Below are 18,175 nucleotides of genomic sequence, written 5' to 3'. Positions count from 1 at the left end.
CCAGACAGGAAAATGTTAAAGAGGAAGTAAACCCTGATGGGTTTACCTCCTCTTTGTCTCCCTGCAAAGGTAAAGCATAATGGGCTACTATGCATCGCATAGTAGCCCATTATGTGTCACTTACCTGACACAGGAACCAGCGATGTCACCGATGTCCCCTGTAGCATGAAGCGTACATCTTCCGGGTATCGCTGCTCCAGCCACTCACAGCGCCGGTGCAGCGATGGCGCCACTCCCGCGCATGCGTACGGGAGCCGACACTAACGGCATATCGCCATTAGCAGCGGCATGCTCAGTGCGCCTGCGCGCCGTAGACAGCGGTGCCTGTCTTTTTGTAAATATCTCCTAAACCGTGTAGGTTTAGGAGGTATTTCTTGGACCTACAGGTAAGACTTAATCTAGGCTTACCTGTAGGTCAAAGTGGTTTGTAAGGGTTTACAACCACTTTAAGGAAGATGTTAATTTCTAACCCCAATGCATCGGCACATGGGCACTGATATGCAGCACTGATAGGTGGTACTGATGGGCAGCCTTTATGGGCGGCAATGATGGGCACAGCACTGATAAGCAGAACTAATGGGCACTGATAGGCGCCATTGATGAGGAGGCAGACTTTATAGGCGGCAATGATGGGCGAAGGACTGATGTGCTGCACTGACAGCACTGACAGGTGGCATTGATGAAGAGGCACTGACAGGCATCACTGATGGGCAATGAAAGACATCACAGATGGGCACTGATTGACATCACTGGTGGGCATTTCTGCTGGGGTCGCACTGATAATTACTGCAAGATGTCGGCACTGTGCTGCACTAATCACAGGCAGTGAGACATTTCCCGATCTCTGCAGCCGCGCATCGGGACAATGTCTCACTGCCTGTGATTAGGGCAACGCAGTGTCGACTTCCTGGCGGGCTCTGCACATGGGCTGTGCGAACATGCCAGAGCTCATCCTTAAAGGGGTTGTAAAGGTAAATGTTTTTTCACCTTAATGCATTCTATGCGCCGGGGGCAGGGCTGTGTGATACAGCGAGTGGCTATAGCCGCTGACTGTATCACAGGAGCGCGCCCGCAGGTGCTTCTCACCATGCCAGGGAGCTCGCATGAACGTGAGAAGTACCTGCGGGAGGAAGCAGAGACCGCCGCTGAGGGACCCCAGAAAAGCAGGTTCGGGGCCACTCTGTGCAAAACGAGCTGCACAGTGGAGGTAAGTATAACATGTTTGTTATTTTTAATATATAATTATAATTATATTTACAATCCCTTTAATTTTCAGTGCAGACCCTCCCTGTAAGCGTGAATAGAGGAATGCCGATAACCAGCACTTCCTAGTTATGCTGTGATTGAGCACATCTGATCACATGGTAAAAAGCCTATGTCATAGGCTCTTCACTGTGATCAGAGATGTGGTGTGTCAGAGCGACTAACCTCACTACTGATCGTTGCACTGCATGCCCCCAGGGGCGCGCACTAGTGGCTTTATCTGAATGACGTTATATGACGTTCAGTCAGAATGGGAGAGCCGCGGGAAGGTGTTAATTTCTAATAGCACCCCCTTTCCATTGGCACCTGTGCTCTCAAAAACATTGGTACATTGGCACCTGCACTTGTGTCTCAAAAAAATTGTAAAAAAGTTGTTTGGGTACAGCGTTACATGACTGCGCAATTGTCATTCAAAGTGCGACAACGCTGAAAGCTGAATTTTGGGCTGGGCAGGAAGGGGGTGAACGTGCCCGGTATTGAAGTGGTTAATGGCGCTGCAATGCCGCTAATAAACAGCCGCTCGTTTCTGTGTGGGTTAGGAATGCGTGTGATAATGCACTCCACGCAAACGTGATCCGAGTCATGCCCTGGTACAGGCGCAGTGATCAGATCTGGCATAGTAACAAACAGGCAGAGCAGGCTCTGCGCAATGCTGGAAGAGATGTGTTTTCCTCACAATAACACAGGAAATGGCAAGTCATTCAATGTTAGTAAATGGATAACCTGTAATGGTAACATGGCTTCATAGCATAATAGAAATGTTATGAGCACCTGAAGATCAAGATATCATAACAGGAACTTCACTTTCCCCCCCATCCCTCCCTATACAAGGCCCCTCCCCCCCATCTCTCCCTATACAAGGCCCCTCCCCCTCCCTCTGTGTGCTGCTCTCATTACAGCCAGAGACACAGAGCAGAGTGTGGGAGAAATACGCAGCAAGTAAGTGCACAGCCACATCTCCTTTCTTATTACACACGACTCTGCTCTGCATACCTTCTTATAGAAAGAGAATTGTTACTAAATCAGGAGCTGGGAACTTTATGGTGTTGGTCTTTGTAGAAGAATCTAAAATGAGAAGTTTGTTTTGGCTCATATAACATTCAATCCTATCAGACTTGTCATAAAGGAGGATGGGAGCTGTGATCTGTATGTCTGGTGCTGAGAAGTCCTGAGGTTTGAAATGTTAAGCTCTCAGAAGAAAAGGTTGCATGATTTTCACTCGGCCTCCTCCCTTTTTTTTTTTTTTTTTTTTGTTTCTTCCCTTTTTATTTTTATTTTTTGTTTTTGTTTTGGGTAGCGGAGGGGGTTTCATATGGGGCAGATTCAGCAGGGAATCGCCTCACAGATCCCCCGCTGATCAGAGCGGGGGGTGATGGGTCCATGTCCTGCTCAGTACCCACAGCCTAGACTAGGGGTCTCAAAATTGGCGGCCCTCCAGCTGTTGCAAAACTACAAGTGCCATCATACCTCTGCCTTGGGAGTCGTGCTTGTAACTGTCAGCCTTGCGATGCCTCATGGGACTTGTAGTTTTGCAACAGCTGGAGGTCCGCCAGTTTATAACCCCTGGCCTAGACACAACCCGCTCTGCTCTATGGGTGGCTGGGAGTAAACCGATTCTGCTGCTCGTTATACACCGGACTACCCTCTGATCCGCTCCACCTAAACAGAAGAGGATGGATTCCCTTCCCTTAGTTTTATTTTTGCAGACTATCGAACCCAGAAGTAGGTGTGTGTAAATGGAAACAAGTCTTTTGTGTTTTTTTTTTTTTTTTTTTTTTTTTTTATCTGCCCAACAACAAACTGACCAAAAAAAAAATTCAGAAATGCAAATCGCAGCAAAGTCACATGCGCAAAAATCAAAACGCACTGCAGAAACCGATCAAAAGCAAACTGCATAGGTGTGCACCGAGCCTTATGCTGGTCACACGGATCAATTTTGCAGACAAGAATATTCAGACGAAATCTTTGTACATTTGCTGAATGAAAGAATGTTTGAAATTTTCACTTGTTTTTAACATTCTGTTTAAAAAAAAAAAAAAAAAAAAAAATGGAATTTCTGAACGAGAACCACATACACTGTCTGAAAATTCCTTTGACCAAGAAGTTTTATATTTCTAAATGTTCCTGTCACTGTGGCTTAAAATGAACATCGATTTAATCCCCACTAACAATTAGAAAATCATATTAACGTTCTTAAAATGTATGTATTTTTTTATTTTTATTTTTTTGAAGGAAGATTATTATTATTATTATTATTATTATTATTCTCAGAGTGGATTAGATATTTTGCTCCCTAACCATATAGTTGGTTATTTATATTTACCACTACATAGAGATATTTAAGAATAAATTGCCTCTTTTTTTTTTTTTTTTTTTTTTAAACTTTACATATTAACTAAATTATACACCGCGTTTTTTTTTTTTTTTTTTTTTTTTTTTTTAAAGGATCTTAACCGAATAAACAAAACAATCGGCCAACTAATCGTTTATGAAAATTGTTGGTTGCAGCCCTACAGCCACCTGTCCAAAGGGATGAATGGACCTTCTGATCCGGTCCGCCCGAAAAACTGATCGTCAGACCTGATTGGAACTGTTTTGTGAAAGTGGCTTAAATATGTGCATCCATCTGGTTTTGCCAAAGGAGCTTTAGGCCCCTTTTAGACAGGCATTGCGATCAGGTGTGCCTTTCAGGTTTTCTGGAGGATCCAATCAGAAGATCTATTCATCCATATGGACAGGCGGGTGTAAAAAGACTTGTGTCCAAGTACCCCCCTACCTTCTGGTCTGCTGAAAAAGGAGGAAGGAAATGACAGCTGATCATGTGACAAAACAGAGCCAATAATCGGCTATTTTTCCTCCTCGCGCTGTCAGCGCGAGGAGAGGAAAAAAAAAATCAGATCATGGCCAGCGTATCAGTGCCCACCTGCCCCTGACAGTGCCACCCATTAGTGCCCACAGTGCCACCCATTAGTGCCCACAATCTGCCGCAAAAACGGTGCTGCACATCGGTGCCCATCAGTCCCATCTATCAGCGGTACCCATCCGTGCCGCCAATCCGTGCCGCCTTATCTGTGCCAATCAGTGCCCGCCAGCACCGCCTCATTTTTTGCAAAACTTTATAACAAACTATTAAACTGGACCTTTTATTTTTATTTTTTTTTTGCATCTTTTTTTGTTTGGCAAAAAATAAAACTCCCAGCTGTAATTAAATACCACCAAAAGAAAGCTCTATTTGTGGGAAAAAAAGTGTTTAAGTGCCCAGTAAGCAAGTGGTTAAATACCAAAAGCAAACATGGCTTTCTTTGGCAGTTCCACTCACATTCTTTTCCACCCTATCCTACGGTTTTCTTCCCCTTTCTTTCCTTTATTTATTTATTTTTTTGTTTCTTTTTTTTTTTTTTTTCCCCCTTTGCATGCTCTCCCACAATTTTCGGTCTATCTTTTCTATTTTATAGTTAGAAGAGCTCTTGGGATGGAATTGTTGCTCTAACGTTCGTGGAAATGCCTCACTTGTGTGGATTGAAAGCCTTTTACATTTACAAGGGGGGGGGGGGGTAACTTTTTTTTATTTTTGATCACTACTTCCTATTACAAGTAAACATACCTTGTAATAGGAATAGTGCATGACAGGTCAATAAGACCCCACATCTCTGCTCCAGGCTGGAAAGCCTGAGGTTAAAAAAAAAAAAAAAAAAAACTATCTCGGCTTTCCAGCTGAGTACACAGCAGTGTTATCTGCCAGGCCGGACATGACATAACTGCAAATAGTCAAACATTGATCTACATTAAAAATGCCTGTAAACGAAATGCGAGTTACCATGTTTACTGTTACGGGAATTGGGCATTTCAAATGCCTCTGAACATCCGTCCTGAAAGCTTTTTTTATTGCTTCTAAACTCAACTGCCTAGAAACGACTAGTAACGACCCTGTGTACATGTACTGATAAAATAACCCAGAGGAGAGTTCAGGGGCAGCTGAAAAAAACGCCCAACTGCTCTTAAATGTCAGTTTACCAGCAGCAGTGTACATGAAGCCTAAGGCCCCTTTCACACGCCCGTTCTGTATGTCCGTTTTTCATCCGTTGGAGGAAAAACATACAAGCTCTATGGGATAGCAGGCGATCATCTGCTGACATCCGTCTCCGCTAAGCTCCGTTTTTTTATTTTTTAACCGATGTCATCGAATTAGAGAATTGATGTAAATCTTGCATCCGTATCCGCGTTCGTGTGAAAGGGGCCTTGCTGTGCAGGGAATCGCTGGTGGTGGGGGGGGAAAGGATTTCTCAATGATGCCTGTAGCTGCAAGTGTCATTCAGATATGGGCGGCACAGTGGTGTAGTGGTTAGCACTCTCACCTAGCAGTAAGAAGGGTCGCTGGTTCAAATCCCAACCATGACACTACCTGCCTGGAGCTTGTATGTTCTCCCTGTGCCTGCGTGGGTTTCCTCCGGGTACTCCGGTTTCCTCCCACAATCCAAAGACATGCAGGTAGGTTAATTGTCTTCTGTCCAAAATTGACCCTAGTATATGAATGGGGACCTTGGATTGTGGGCTCCTTGAGGGTAGGGACCGATGTGAGTGTGCAATGTACAGGGGCAATTGTAGACACTCAGGTTGAACTGGATGGACTGGTGTCTTTATTCAACCTTACTAACTATGAAACTATGAGATATCCCCACTCAAAGCCCAGGACGTCATATGGGTGGGAAGTGGTTTAAGTGAAAATTAACTTTGGTCAATTAGGGTGCAGCCACAATAAAAATGAATCAATAAAATCTTCCAGGTATAGGGGAAACGTGGCATATAGTGCCCGGGGCAAAAAAGACAAACATCCGGTGCCTGTGAGTTCTGTTGGCAAAAATGCTATAATATCTTTTAAGTGATTGTAAAGGGGGGGGGATTTATTTAAAAAAAATTAAATAAAAAATACAAAACAAAACCTAGACCTTCATTCCTCAGAATTGTCCCGTAGTACAGCTGTCATTTTAAAGCTGTCATACTTCTGAGAAATGTAAGGAAATTATCACCTTATTTGCAAATGGGTAAAGTTCTGGAAGGGCTACACCTACACTATAAAGATTTTCTCATACTGTAAGGCCTCTTGCACAAGATGCTCCTACTTTTTTCCATTTATTTTGTATATGTATTTGGGCGTGCATTTTCATGCAAATTTAATCTCGCATTGTTCTGTGGTTATATAAATGGACATTTGCGCACATGAGGCGTAAATCGCTGCCCAAAATGTATCCTGTCATTAGGCAGAACGGGGAGATACTGTTTACATTGGCATCTCCCCGTTCTTGAGCTCCCATACGGGCAAGCCGATACTCGCTGACAGGAAGACTGAATGAACTACCACAGTGCTCCACAGCCCCATGGTAGTGCACTACACGCTGACATCTGCAAAAGATGTTGGCTTGTAGTTCATTCAGTCTTCCTCTCTAGCAATACACACCAAACTGAGCTAGTGCAGCTTGTCCCCCAATGCTCTGTTCCATCAGGAGATGGGTTGGAGTCAGTTGAAGAGGAGGATCACATAGCCTTACACAATGCAGAGGATTAACCCCTTAGGTTCCACAGTGAGTATAATAAGCGCACTTTACTGCATAGACAGACTGATTTTACTGTTGTGGGTTTAGGAACGCTTGAAGTGAATCTTCAGTTTGAAAGTGATTATGCCTTAATTTAGATGCATTATGTACATAAAGTTAATAAATATTCACCTAATAGAGGCAACATCACTATTGACATAAAAAATAAAAAAAGCTTCCTTTCAAGCCCCTTAAAGGGGGAGGAACAGCATATAATGGGACATTGTGCCAAAATAGGGGTAAAAACACAATACCAATAAGATCCAGGCTCCTTTTTATTACAAAGATTTAACCACTTCAGCCTCAGAAGAATTTACCCCCTTCCTGACCAGAGCACTTTTTGCGATTTTGGTACTGCGTCGTTTTAACTGACAATTGCGCAATTGTACGACGTGGCTCCCCAAACAAAATTTACATTTTTTTTTTTCCCACAAATAGAGCTTTCTTTTGGTGGTATTTGATCATCCCTGCGGTTTTTATTTTTTGCGCTACAAACAAAAGGCACCAATTTTGAAAAAAACACTTTTTACTTTTTGCTATAATATCCCCCAATATAAAAAAAAAATTTTTTTCCTCAGTTTAGGCCGATACATATTCTTATTTTTGGTAAAAAAAAATTGCAATAAGCGATTTATTTGGTTTGCGCAAAAGTTATAGCGTTTACAAAATAGTTGATAGTTTTATGGCATTTTTATGAAAATTTTTTTTTTTTTTATCGTGACTGCGACACGTCGGACATTTTTGACACGTATAAATGCACGGATTCCTGTGTAAATGACACTGGCAGTGAAGGGGTTAACCACTAGGTGGCAGTGTAGGAGTGTTGGGTGTTTTACAGATCACTGATCTCTGCTTCAATCACAGGGAGCAGAGATCAGTGTCACTGTTGCTAGGCAGAACAGGGAGATGCTTGTTTACTTTAGCATCTCCCCGTTCTTCCTCTCTGTGAGGCGATCACAGGTATCCCTGCGGCGATCAAGTCCACGGGACCTGCGGGCATGCCCCTGCCGTCTCTTAAAGGGCAATGTACAGGTACGTGATTTTGCCTGTACGTGCCCTTTTGCCGACGTATATCGGCGTGAGGCAGTCAAAAAAACGATGATAAAATGTGTAATGATCATTGCAAGCCATATCAGCAGCTATTGCATAAACTGTATAGTGAAGGCGTGCTAGATTAACGCATTTCACTCTTCGTGCTTTGGGATCCAAACCCATATACAAAAAAGATATGGCTGTATAAAAAATAATCCAAAACATAAGAAATTCATATACATTACATACTAATGCATTACAATCAGAAAAGGAGTGAGAGAGCATAGAGATATGGGGGGGGGGGGGGGGGATTGGGTTGAAAAGTGTGTGTGTCTCTCACTAACAAATTCCCACCCCCCCCCCCCCATCACTCCTTTCCTCCCAGAAAACGCAAAGCCTTGCCTCAAAACTCCCCAAAGAGGTATAGGCAGAGGACCAATGATGGGAGGATCATGGGGGGACAATATAACAGACCTGGGCTAATGCAGCAACCTGCCAACTGGGGGGCACAATACAAACGGCTTTCCTCCAACAACATATGGCGCTGATCCAGGCACGTTAGAAGTGAGAGAACAAAAGTTCCACAGCCACTAACACAGATGTCTAGAAAAACATCAGATACAAGTATACATCAGCAAACCTACCCCCCCCCCCCCCACTCCCCAGCAAAATGAGCACCTATCAAATAATCCCATCCATGGACATGCCTAAACGTTTGTATACCGCCAGTAGCGGGAATGCGCTGCCCAGGCTTCTTGTCCCCCATGCCCCGCCAAAGCATTGTGCCGAAAAGACATGCGCAAACAAGTGGGACACTCTCTGTTCTGGAAGTGATGTCTTTCTGCCCCGTGACACCATATCCAGGGCCCAAGTAGAAGTACATCAGCTGTCATGATTGAAATGGACCAAATAAATCCACAGAACCAGAGATACTAAGTTGAATAATATAACAGCAATTCAGGTCCCCACATCACTGCGGCGAAATTGTAATGTATAAACAAAACCTGTATGCCGCGCCCTAGTATGAAAGGGGGGGTGTCCATAAATACAAGAATGACTAATAAACTTGCTTCCACATAAATCCTAAATTAATGTTGCTTATTTAGAAACCATGGAAGAATGAACATGGTCAAAATGTCTGATTTTAACATATGACAATGTTCATGGTTGCTGAATAAATGACATTAATTTATGGATTTTTTATTTTTTTGGAAGCAAGATTCTTATTCTTGTATTTATGGATACCCCCATTTATACTAGTTCACAGCATAAAGGTTTTTATCATGATAGAAATGTGCCAATGTACACTGTGTAAGTCTGAAACCGGAAAGACCAGGACCGGAAGCCACAAAAAGCACCAAATAGACGTCCTCAACGGATTCCCACTAGGTACGAAATGCATGTGAATGATACGGTATGTTTATGAAGCAGTAGGGATAAGGCAAATACGTTTTATGAATGGGGAACATGACAAATAATGGTTCGTTGGGGTGCAGAAAAAAAAGGTATTAACGAATCCTACCTGTGATAGTGCGGAATGATCTACTAAAACCTACAAACGGGGAACCCTGAAATTAGAATACAGACCTCTGTGCATTCCACATAAATCTGGAAAGCATGCTTGCAAGTTGTGGGGAAAAAAAATGGTTCTGGACAGGAGCACAGGCACCATCTGTAGGTAGAAGAGCACCCGGGGAGGACATCCATCTTTGATTACCTGGCTGGGGCAGGTAAAGGTAGTCTAAAGGCCCATACACACGATCAGACTTTTTGACAACAAACATGCAAATTGGCTGTTTTGGAGCAACATCTGACCGTGTACGCTCCATCGGACAAACCTTTTTTGGTTTTCATCGGACTTTTGTTGGCTGTGCGAACGGACAAACTTTCTGGCAACAAAAGTCAGATGGAGCAAAGTCTGATCGTGTGTGCAGAAAAACCATAGGACTTTTGTACAAAGTACAAACACTCATGCTCAGAACCAATGCAAAAGATCAGACAACAATACAGAAGTTGACCAAAGGTGGAGGTAAAGAGCAGAAAAACCACGTGATTTGGTGAAAGTTGGCTGAAAAAGTCCTGCCGTGTATATGCAATACAAGTTCAGGGCCGACGCCCTTTGTACAGAAATCCAAGGGAAAGTTTGTACAGAAATCCAAGGGAAAGTTTGTACAGAGTCCTATCGTGTGTATGAGGCTTTAGTCCATGTTAAGTCCTTGCTAAAATGTGGCTAATAATGTAGGGTAATTTACTATTATACAGTTTCAATGCGATCAGTGAGTTGCCCAAATATTTCAAAGGATGTGGCCCAGGTAAAGGGAAAAGCTGCCAAAGGGAGGGAAGCACAATGGGTAAAATTTCAGGTTTTACATCATTTTTTAAAGTGCCCGAAAAACACTGAAATTCCTGCACCAAGTTAGGCAAAGAGACCAGGGGTCTGTGAGGTGAATGAATGAATGAAATACTTATATAGCGCACAATGCGAACTGAATCGCCTCTAGGTGAAACGGCGCATCAGTATAAACTGACAGCTAGTGTTCCGTATTCCCCACCTTCAGCCCCCTGATATCTAGATTCACCCGCACAGAACGCAGCAATGGTTCGAAGACCAGCGCAAAAATGAAAGAGGATATCCCTATCTCACGCCATTCCTGATCGGGAACCTAGGAGAGTAGACCATTAAAGTGGATCTAAACCCCATTCATGAAATCTGACCTGGGCACATATATCTGTAGTGTTTACTTGTCTCTCTCCAATGCCCTAAGTCCTGTGTCTTTCTGCTGCTCCGTTCCTCTTATCAGCATGATAACTTCTAAGGCTTGATTCACATCTATGTATGTTGCTTATGAACGTTTCTGCAGTGCTTTTTTTTTTTTTTGAAGACGCAAATCACGGTAAAAACGCAGTACTTGCGTTTTGGATGCAGGTCCATTGAAATCTATTACATGCAAAATGCAGCATGAAAAAAAAGTTTCTGACCCTTTCCAAAAATGCATTGATGTGAACATATGTTAAAGAAATGTTAAAAAAAATGTCCCTGCATTTCTGCAAAATGCATCAAAAAACACATTAGCGTGAATGAAGCCTTACAAGCTCTCCAACACAGGAAATGAAAGCATATAGATACATTTTGTGTCAGGGATAGATTAGCAGAGAAATTGTCTATTCCCAGCATAGTTCTGCAGGTTTCTTCATTCCTCTGCCTATGTGGCGATGGTGTGTGCCTTTCCAATCAGCTCACACACAATATATTCCCCGACTCTCCTCCCACTGCTGAAACTGGACCATGTGCACTTTCTAAAGAGTGTAGAAAGGGAAAGAGTAGATATAGATGTAAAACTTATGTAGGGAGATTTGTTTCATCTGTGGCTGTTCACTTCACAGGGTATATGTGAGGGTTTACATCCACTTTAACCTTGATCTGGGCACTGGGGGCCTGGGTACAAAGCCATGATCCAGGCTAACATATGCGGTCCCAGCCCCAGAGTCTCCAAAACTGCCCTAAGGTAAGACCAGTCCACATGGTCAAATGTTTTTTTTCTGTGTCTGTAGATAAAATGAGGTATTGGCCTAGGTTCAGAGCAAGTGCCAGGACCAGTGGATAAGATGAATGGCTCTGAGGGAATTCTCTCGCTTCATGGCCTAGAATGAATCATGTTTGATGGGGATGTATGACGTGAGGCATAAGATGTTTTAGACGATTCGCCAGTATCTTAACCAGCATTTCAATGTCTTCATTCAACAACGATATTGGGAGAGAATTCTATGCTAACGTAGAGTCTTAGCTTTCCTTCACGTGTACCGTGATATGAGCCAGCAAAGCTTCTGGGGGAATCTGACTTCCCTTAGCTATAGAATTAAAGTAACTACACATAGGGCTAAATAAAAGTTGAAGAACGGTAAAATATGCCTTGGTATACCATGGAAATTGTTTTTACCTCTTGATTTGCCTTGGGTGTGCAGCTATTGCCTCCCTCATTTCCATTCTGTGTTTGTGAAAGTACCCCCATTCCACAATGAAGCACCTCTGGACAGCCAGGCTTGCTCCTCACTTCACATGAGTGACAGTGTATGTCCTGCGGGGCGCATGCGGCCCTTTGGCACGGTTTTGCATACTTTAGGCCCCCTGAAGTCACTAGACTATCAAACAAACACTGCGCTATCCTTAAAAACAAAAACAAAAACAAAAAAAGCTGCTAACGCACCACAAGGATATCTAGAAGTGTAATGTTGTAAATTCTACACAGAAGTGTAGCGCTAAAAACCAAACATATTATACCATTCTCATATAAACTAAACACTCATATATGAGACATGTGCATATGTGTTTTAAACATTAACAGTTTGAAATGAGAAAAAGGGTGACCAAAGAAATTTTCCTATAAATCACAAATATATAGTAACTAATTACAGGTAAGTTCAATAAATAACAGGTGAAAAAATCCAAAAAAAGAGTCCCAAAAAAAAGGAAATGCAAAATCTCTTATATGCGATATCGGTGTCTGATCCGCAGGTGTGCAGGAAATCACCATCCACCTTCTTTACATATAAAGGTCATGCAAAACACCACGTGGTATTCCCTTCACCAGACAAAGTATACGCTTACCAGATGGGTTGGATCCAAACGAAATATACATTCGAAGGATCAAAAAAGCTTGTATATTTGTGTGTCTCTGACGATCTCTTGTATCATGCCCATAGTCTTTGGCTATATCCTGTTGTCTCTGATGAATATTCACTGAATTTTATGTACGGCCCTTTGGGTGATGGGTCCACAGATGAGAGACACACCCCATATCTGGAAAGTTGATCACCACTGGTATGTGGTGGCATGTAACAGGATTGCTAATGTCCTACATTTTTAGCTGGACAGCAACCAAGTGTCTACTCGGAATTGTGGAGATGCTTTGGTTCATATGCTCCATGTGTTGCTTGACTCTTTCCCCCATTTACTTCCATTTTTATGTTCTGTGTTCTTGGGATGGGGTTTCAATAAAGCAGACTTTATAGGTCCACTTATAGCAGAACTTGTGCATGGATGCAATTTACTGCAGGTTATACGCAGGATCTTGCTGGCAGACAGATCCTGAGTTAGGTTACACATACAATAAAAACACAAGGGTTTTTATAACGCACAATTCCTGCATAAGTGTGTGTGTGTGTGTGTGTGTATATGTATGCCTTCTCCTCCTTCTTCTCCTTCTCCTTCTTCTCCTTCTCCTTCTTCTCCTCCTCCTTCTCCTCCTCCTTCTCCTCCTTCTTCTTCTCCTCCTTCTCCTCCTTCTTCTCCTTCTCCTCCTTCTTCTCCTTCTTCTCCTTCTCCTCCTTCTCCTCCTCCTTCTCCTCCTTCTCCTCCTTCTCCTCCTTCTCCTCCTTCTCCTCCTCCTTCTCCTCCTTCTCCTCCTCCTTCTCCTCCTTCTCCTCCTTCTCCTCCTTCTCCTCCTCCTTCTTCTCCTTCTCCTCCTCCTTCTTCTCCTTCTCCTCCTTCTCCTTCTCCTTCTCCTCCTTCTCCTTCTCCTCTTCTAGCTGCTTCTCTGCCAAAATCAGAATACATAGCTAATTTTACAAATACATTTATTTGTATTACACTCATTATGTTACACTGTCCAAGATTTATTTAACTGGCAATTTTTTTCGTTATTTTGCATTGACACAGAATGGTAGCAGTCAGTACTGTGAAGATGGGGGATGAGAAAGTCTCCTGTGAGACCCCCGAGGGAACAGTCATAAATATAAACATTAACCAGCGGTCCTGCATGGACGGCCTGCTAGATGCCATCAAGAGTGTCAGACTGGTGAAAAAAGATGGACAATACAACCAGCCAGCTAGAGAGCCTGCTTCCGGAGTATATCTAGGGGTTGGGGTAAGAGTACTTCATTGGATCGTTCTTACTTTATTTTGTTTCTGTTTTCGTATGGTAAATTATAATGGTAGTAAAAAAGGAACCTAAGCTGGTCTAAAATATTTCTAAGGTAACAGCAGCTCTGAAGAGCAAGCACATAGTGGGCTTAATTTTCAAAATGATCTCCGTGCAGCACTCTTGGATCCTAACCCCAGATTGTATATGAGGCAAGGACTTCTACCCAAGCCACACCCCTTCCTTACATTGAAGAGACTGTAAGGAGATAAGCATGCCAAAGAGGTATGCGCTTAACAATTCCTGTTTTTTGTGGTCCTTCACCTTAATTGTACATCACAGGTTACAGGAAAATTATTTCTTAGATTATTGGGTTGTTCCACCTCAAGATGATTGGACACAAAAAAGCAAAGCTTGACCCAGCTCCCAGCAATGCCTGTGTGGGGTTTTTTTTTTTTTATTTTTTTTTTTTTTCTGTTGGCCGTAGGTGATGGACCTGTTGCTCTCTGCTGGTACAGTCTTTTTACTAAGAAATCCTCAACTACCTTTGCTGATTCTCAGTGCTCTTATAGCAGCAGTTTTCTGGATTGGTCCTTACAATTTCATGAGGCCTGTACCCCTATCCCGGTGGTAAGAATGGGGAAGGCCTGTAAATGGCATCAAATCTTGCATGTGGGACTCATCTTGGCAGGTTAATGCTTTGCTTGGGTTAGCTGGTAGGATGCTGTACAGATCCAGAGCGAGGGAATGGGGGGAATCTGAAATTTTCCCTCACATGTGAGCTGCAGTGTCCAGGTCAGTGGTGCAGTAAAAACCAATTGAAAACTGCTTTTAGAAAAAATGGATGGTTCCAGCTGTGGATCCGGCGGCTTCTCAGTAGTACCCTTATATATTCACACACACTCCCCCCACTGATTTCCCTAAACGTCTTTCAGGACAGCCACCTTTGAGACCTCGGCTCCTCCCTTTACAGGAAATGCAGAATTTGTTTCAAGATTTAAGCCCCTCTTGCCCCACTGGAATCTGTTTTGGTGTTTCCTCTGGCAGGAGACATCACTGAGAACCAGGGCTGATCAATTGGGAAGGTTGAAGCCATTTTTTACTTTGGGGAGAAGCTCTCCCTATCTCTATTTTTGGGTTTGGCAGAGCATTGGGGAAGGTACCGTTGGGTCCACCACTAACCACCCCAGCTTCTCCTGAGAGTGGTGAAGAAGCTTCGGGAGCCCCGCTCTCGTTCTGTCCAGAGGGGCGTTAAGGTGCACCATTCTTCCCCGCCTTTTGTGTGGCCAGTGAGGGAGCTCGAGGTTGGACTGGAGGATGCAGTGATGTCGCGTCTGGTGGGGGCGTGCACTTCTGCCAGGGCTGCGGGTTTCAGTTCCAGCCGCGGTTTGAGAGAGGGCTAGGCTCTGGCTGATGCGAGCCTGTAAACGATTTTAGATGTCAGAGCGGCTCAGGCAGGTGGGACCACCACGATCCTCAGCGGGAGATGTCTGGGCTGTCTCTGCCCCAGACTACTCCTGGTAATGTCAGCACCACTATTGCTCCACGACCAGATGTATCAGGGTCTGGGGGAACAGAAGTTGTTCCCAGCCCAGGAAGGTCTGGTGGAAGCCATCAAAGATTGGCAAGATCTGGGGAGGAAATCCTTCCTTCAAGGGTCCTGAAGCCTAGGCTTTTTTTTTTTTTTTTTTTTTAAGAGGACGGTCCGTCAGTCGGTAGGGTGCCCAGACTGGATGCAGCCTTCTTTCAGGTTTCCAGGCATACAGACCTTACCTGGGAGTTCCCATGGACAAGAGGATGGATCCGCTCTTGAAGGACTGTGGGACCTTGGAGAGCACATAGGGGCAGGGACGGGACAGAGACTATCTTGTTGTCCTTACTCTTGCAGGGGAGGCTTATAATACGGATGCCTCGACTGATTCACTGCGTATGGTTGCCACATCCTCAGCCCTAGTCATCTTGGTTAAGGCTTGGCAGTAGGACAGTGTGTCCAAGGCTAGTTTGCCAAGCTGCACGGGAAAAGCGTCAGCCTTACTACCCTCCCTGAAAAATCATAAACATCGTATCAACAGTGGCTGGCACTCCAGACTTGCAGCACTCAAACCATAGGTTCGGTCTTAGACAGGGTATCGCCTGCTTTGGGCTTGAATATTAAACAGCAGAGTATCCTGAAAATGGGTAAGGGCTCAGTTACCAATGCCACATCAATATGATTTAAAAGGGTGTTCCTGGTCCTGGAATCCATCATGGATGGATGGCAAGACCCGGTGAGGAAATCCTTATTTTCAAGGGGAGGTAGAGAAGCCAGTTAGTGCTTTTTCAGGCTCTCAGGTGGCATTAGAGGTAGCGTGGTTAGACAAATCCTTTAGACCAGAGGTCTCCAACACCGGGCTGGTGGGGCCTCTGCTGCTGGGCCGTGGAGGAGACAAGTAATGTCAGTGGTGCGGCAACAGGAAAGATAGGACATCTCTCATTGCCTGCACTGCTGCTCCGTCCTTACTTACAGGACGGAAGGCTGCTCAACCCAGAGGTGCAGCTTCGACCCAGAAGAGAGAATAATGTAATCTCACTGCCTGCCCTCACTCTCATCTTTCACTTGCATGTGCCTGTTTTCACCTGCAGCTAATGTACCCGCACTGAGGAGAGGCTGACAGCGTTGTACCTGGCTGCAAGTACTCTGCAATGCTGGGGGGGAGATTGACTTTACATGTAAATTAATTCATGACAAATTGCTATTTTTTTTTGGGTGGCAGCCAGGTAACTGGGGCAATCCCCATGATGCTAGCAGGCACAGTGGCAAGTGACATCCCCCCATATGGTGGCAGGCACAGTGGCAAGTCTTTTTTGTGTTTTTATTTTATTTATTTTTGTTTTTTTGTTTTGTTGGTTTTGTTTTTGTTTTGCATTAACCCCTGAGGAAGTGAACAGTTCACAAAATTGGGCCACTGGGATGCATTATTGTACCTACTATGGATTATTCTATGGAAAATTGTACCTGACTGTAATGTTATGTACAACATCACAAATCTGACATCTGTCTGTGACTACTGTTGATCTTGTATGTATCAATAAATTTAGTATTTTATTTCATCAATAGGAGTGTTGCATCCCATTTAAAGTCCCATGGGCAAATTGTTGCAACAGTCAACCCTGGAGCCATTGGGTTGCCTGGAGTATCTGGGCTTTGACCTGGACAAGACCCTGGCATGCATTATCCTATCCCAGGATAAGCTTCAGGCATTTCCGATCCATGGTATTGGAGTTGCATCCGCTAAAACACCCCTTTACGGCTTTTGCATGATGGCGCTGGGGTTGATGGTAACCACCTTCAAAGCTGTCCCATATGCTCAGTTTCATTCAAATCAAAATATATAGAACATAGGACTTTAACAGTTGCCAACTATAGCCCCAAATAAGAAAAGTGATTAAATTGTATATAAAAAAAAAATATAATCAATGCAGCTTAAGAGGAGCTCACTGAGGCAAAGCTTTACTACAAAAAAGATGGTGACCAATGAACTCTGAAATCCAAAGGTATGAAGAACAATATGTATTCATGGATGGGTGGAATTCACAACTATAAGGATTTCCACTTCAGTGCTTAGAGTCTCCAAAGCTGGTCCTAGCTGCTACCTACATCACCCCTATGTAAGTCATTGGTTAAACTTATTCAGGATTTTTCTCTCCAGCTTTTTTCATGCAAGGTTACTTTTCTTGTGGCAATTTCTTCAAATAGGAGGATGTCTGAACTTGCAGCATTCTAGTATTATAGAAGAATAAGGTTGTTTTTGAAACCTCAAAGCTCCTTCCTGCCCTAGGTGTTCTCAGCGTTTCCTTTTTGTTTTTAGTAGTGTTGCCTTCCTTTTTCTCTGGCTCCAAAACATCAAGGCTAATTCTCTGCACTTTTTTTTTTTTTTTTTTTTTTTTTTTTTTTGATGCGACTAGTGCTCTATAGAATTTAACTGTGGACAGGGCTGTGCGAGTCTCTCTCATAGCCACAGTATTGATTTGTCAATCCCTGTTTACTTCTTTTTGGTCTAAGGTGTGATGTACACTTAAAGTGATACTAAAACATTATCCCTTCTTTCAGTATATGGACGATTGCAATGTAATTATTTTAATAAACAAAAAATCTACCTTTCTCATGATCGATATACAGCTGCCACATGACCCAGATCTTGCCCAGTCTGTCTGCAGGAGGAGCTACTAGTCCTCTGCTGCTGGCCACATATTCAAAATAAGATAAACAGCCTATGGAATACAGAGTAAAAATACTTTAATATCAAACTGTTTTTTAAACTGTCATACAAATTAAATATATTTGAGATCAAATCTTTTTTTTTTTTTTTTTTTTTTTTAAAGTAGACATAGTAACATGGTGTTGGCAGATTTCTGTCAGTCCACAGGCTGTGTCACACCCTCCAGCCTGTG

General features: G+C 43.4%; 1 protein-coding gene across 2 annotated transcripts in view; it reads left to right on the top strand.

Annotated features, from left to right (window-relative positions):
- The first annotated feature begins 2,104 nt into the window (after positions 1-2,104).
- LOC143930441 (transmembrane protein 176B-like) overlaps positions 2,105-18,175 on the top strand; it is a 63,081-nt gene continuing 47,010 nt past the window's right edge. Inside the window, exons 1-2 of one of the 2 annotated variants that reach the window (XM_077454761.1) lie at positions 2,105-2,202; positions 13,543-13,750. In XM_077454761.1, coding sequence (XP_077310887.1) covers positions 13,544-13,750 — 207 coding nt within the window. In that variant the 5' untranslated portion in view covers positions 2,105-2,202; position 13,543. Of the gene's footprint in view, positions 2,203-11,321; positions 11,393-13,542; positions 13,751-18,175 lie in introns of those variants that run through there. The other variant, XM_077454760.1, reaches the window with a different exon arrangement.

This window comes from Lithobates pipiens, unplaced genomic scaffold, assembly GCF_037356315.1.
Source record: "Lithobates pipiens isolate NorthernLeopardFrog02 unplaced genomic scaffold, aLitPip1_a1.2 Scaffold_25, whole genome shotgun sequence".
NCBI lineage: Eukaryota > Metazoa > Chordata > Amphibia > Anura > Ranidae > Lithobates > Lithobates pipiens.
Note: the sequence above shows the minus strand (reverse complement) of the source record. Positions and strands in the feature narration are given on the sequence as shown.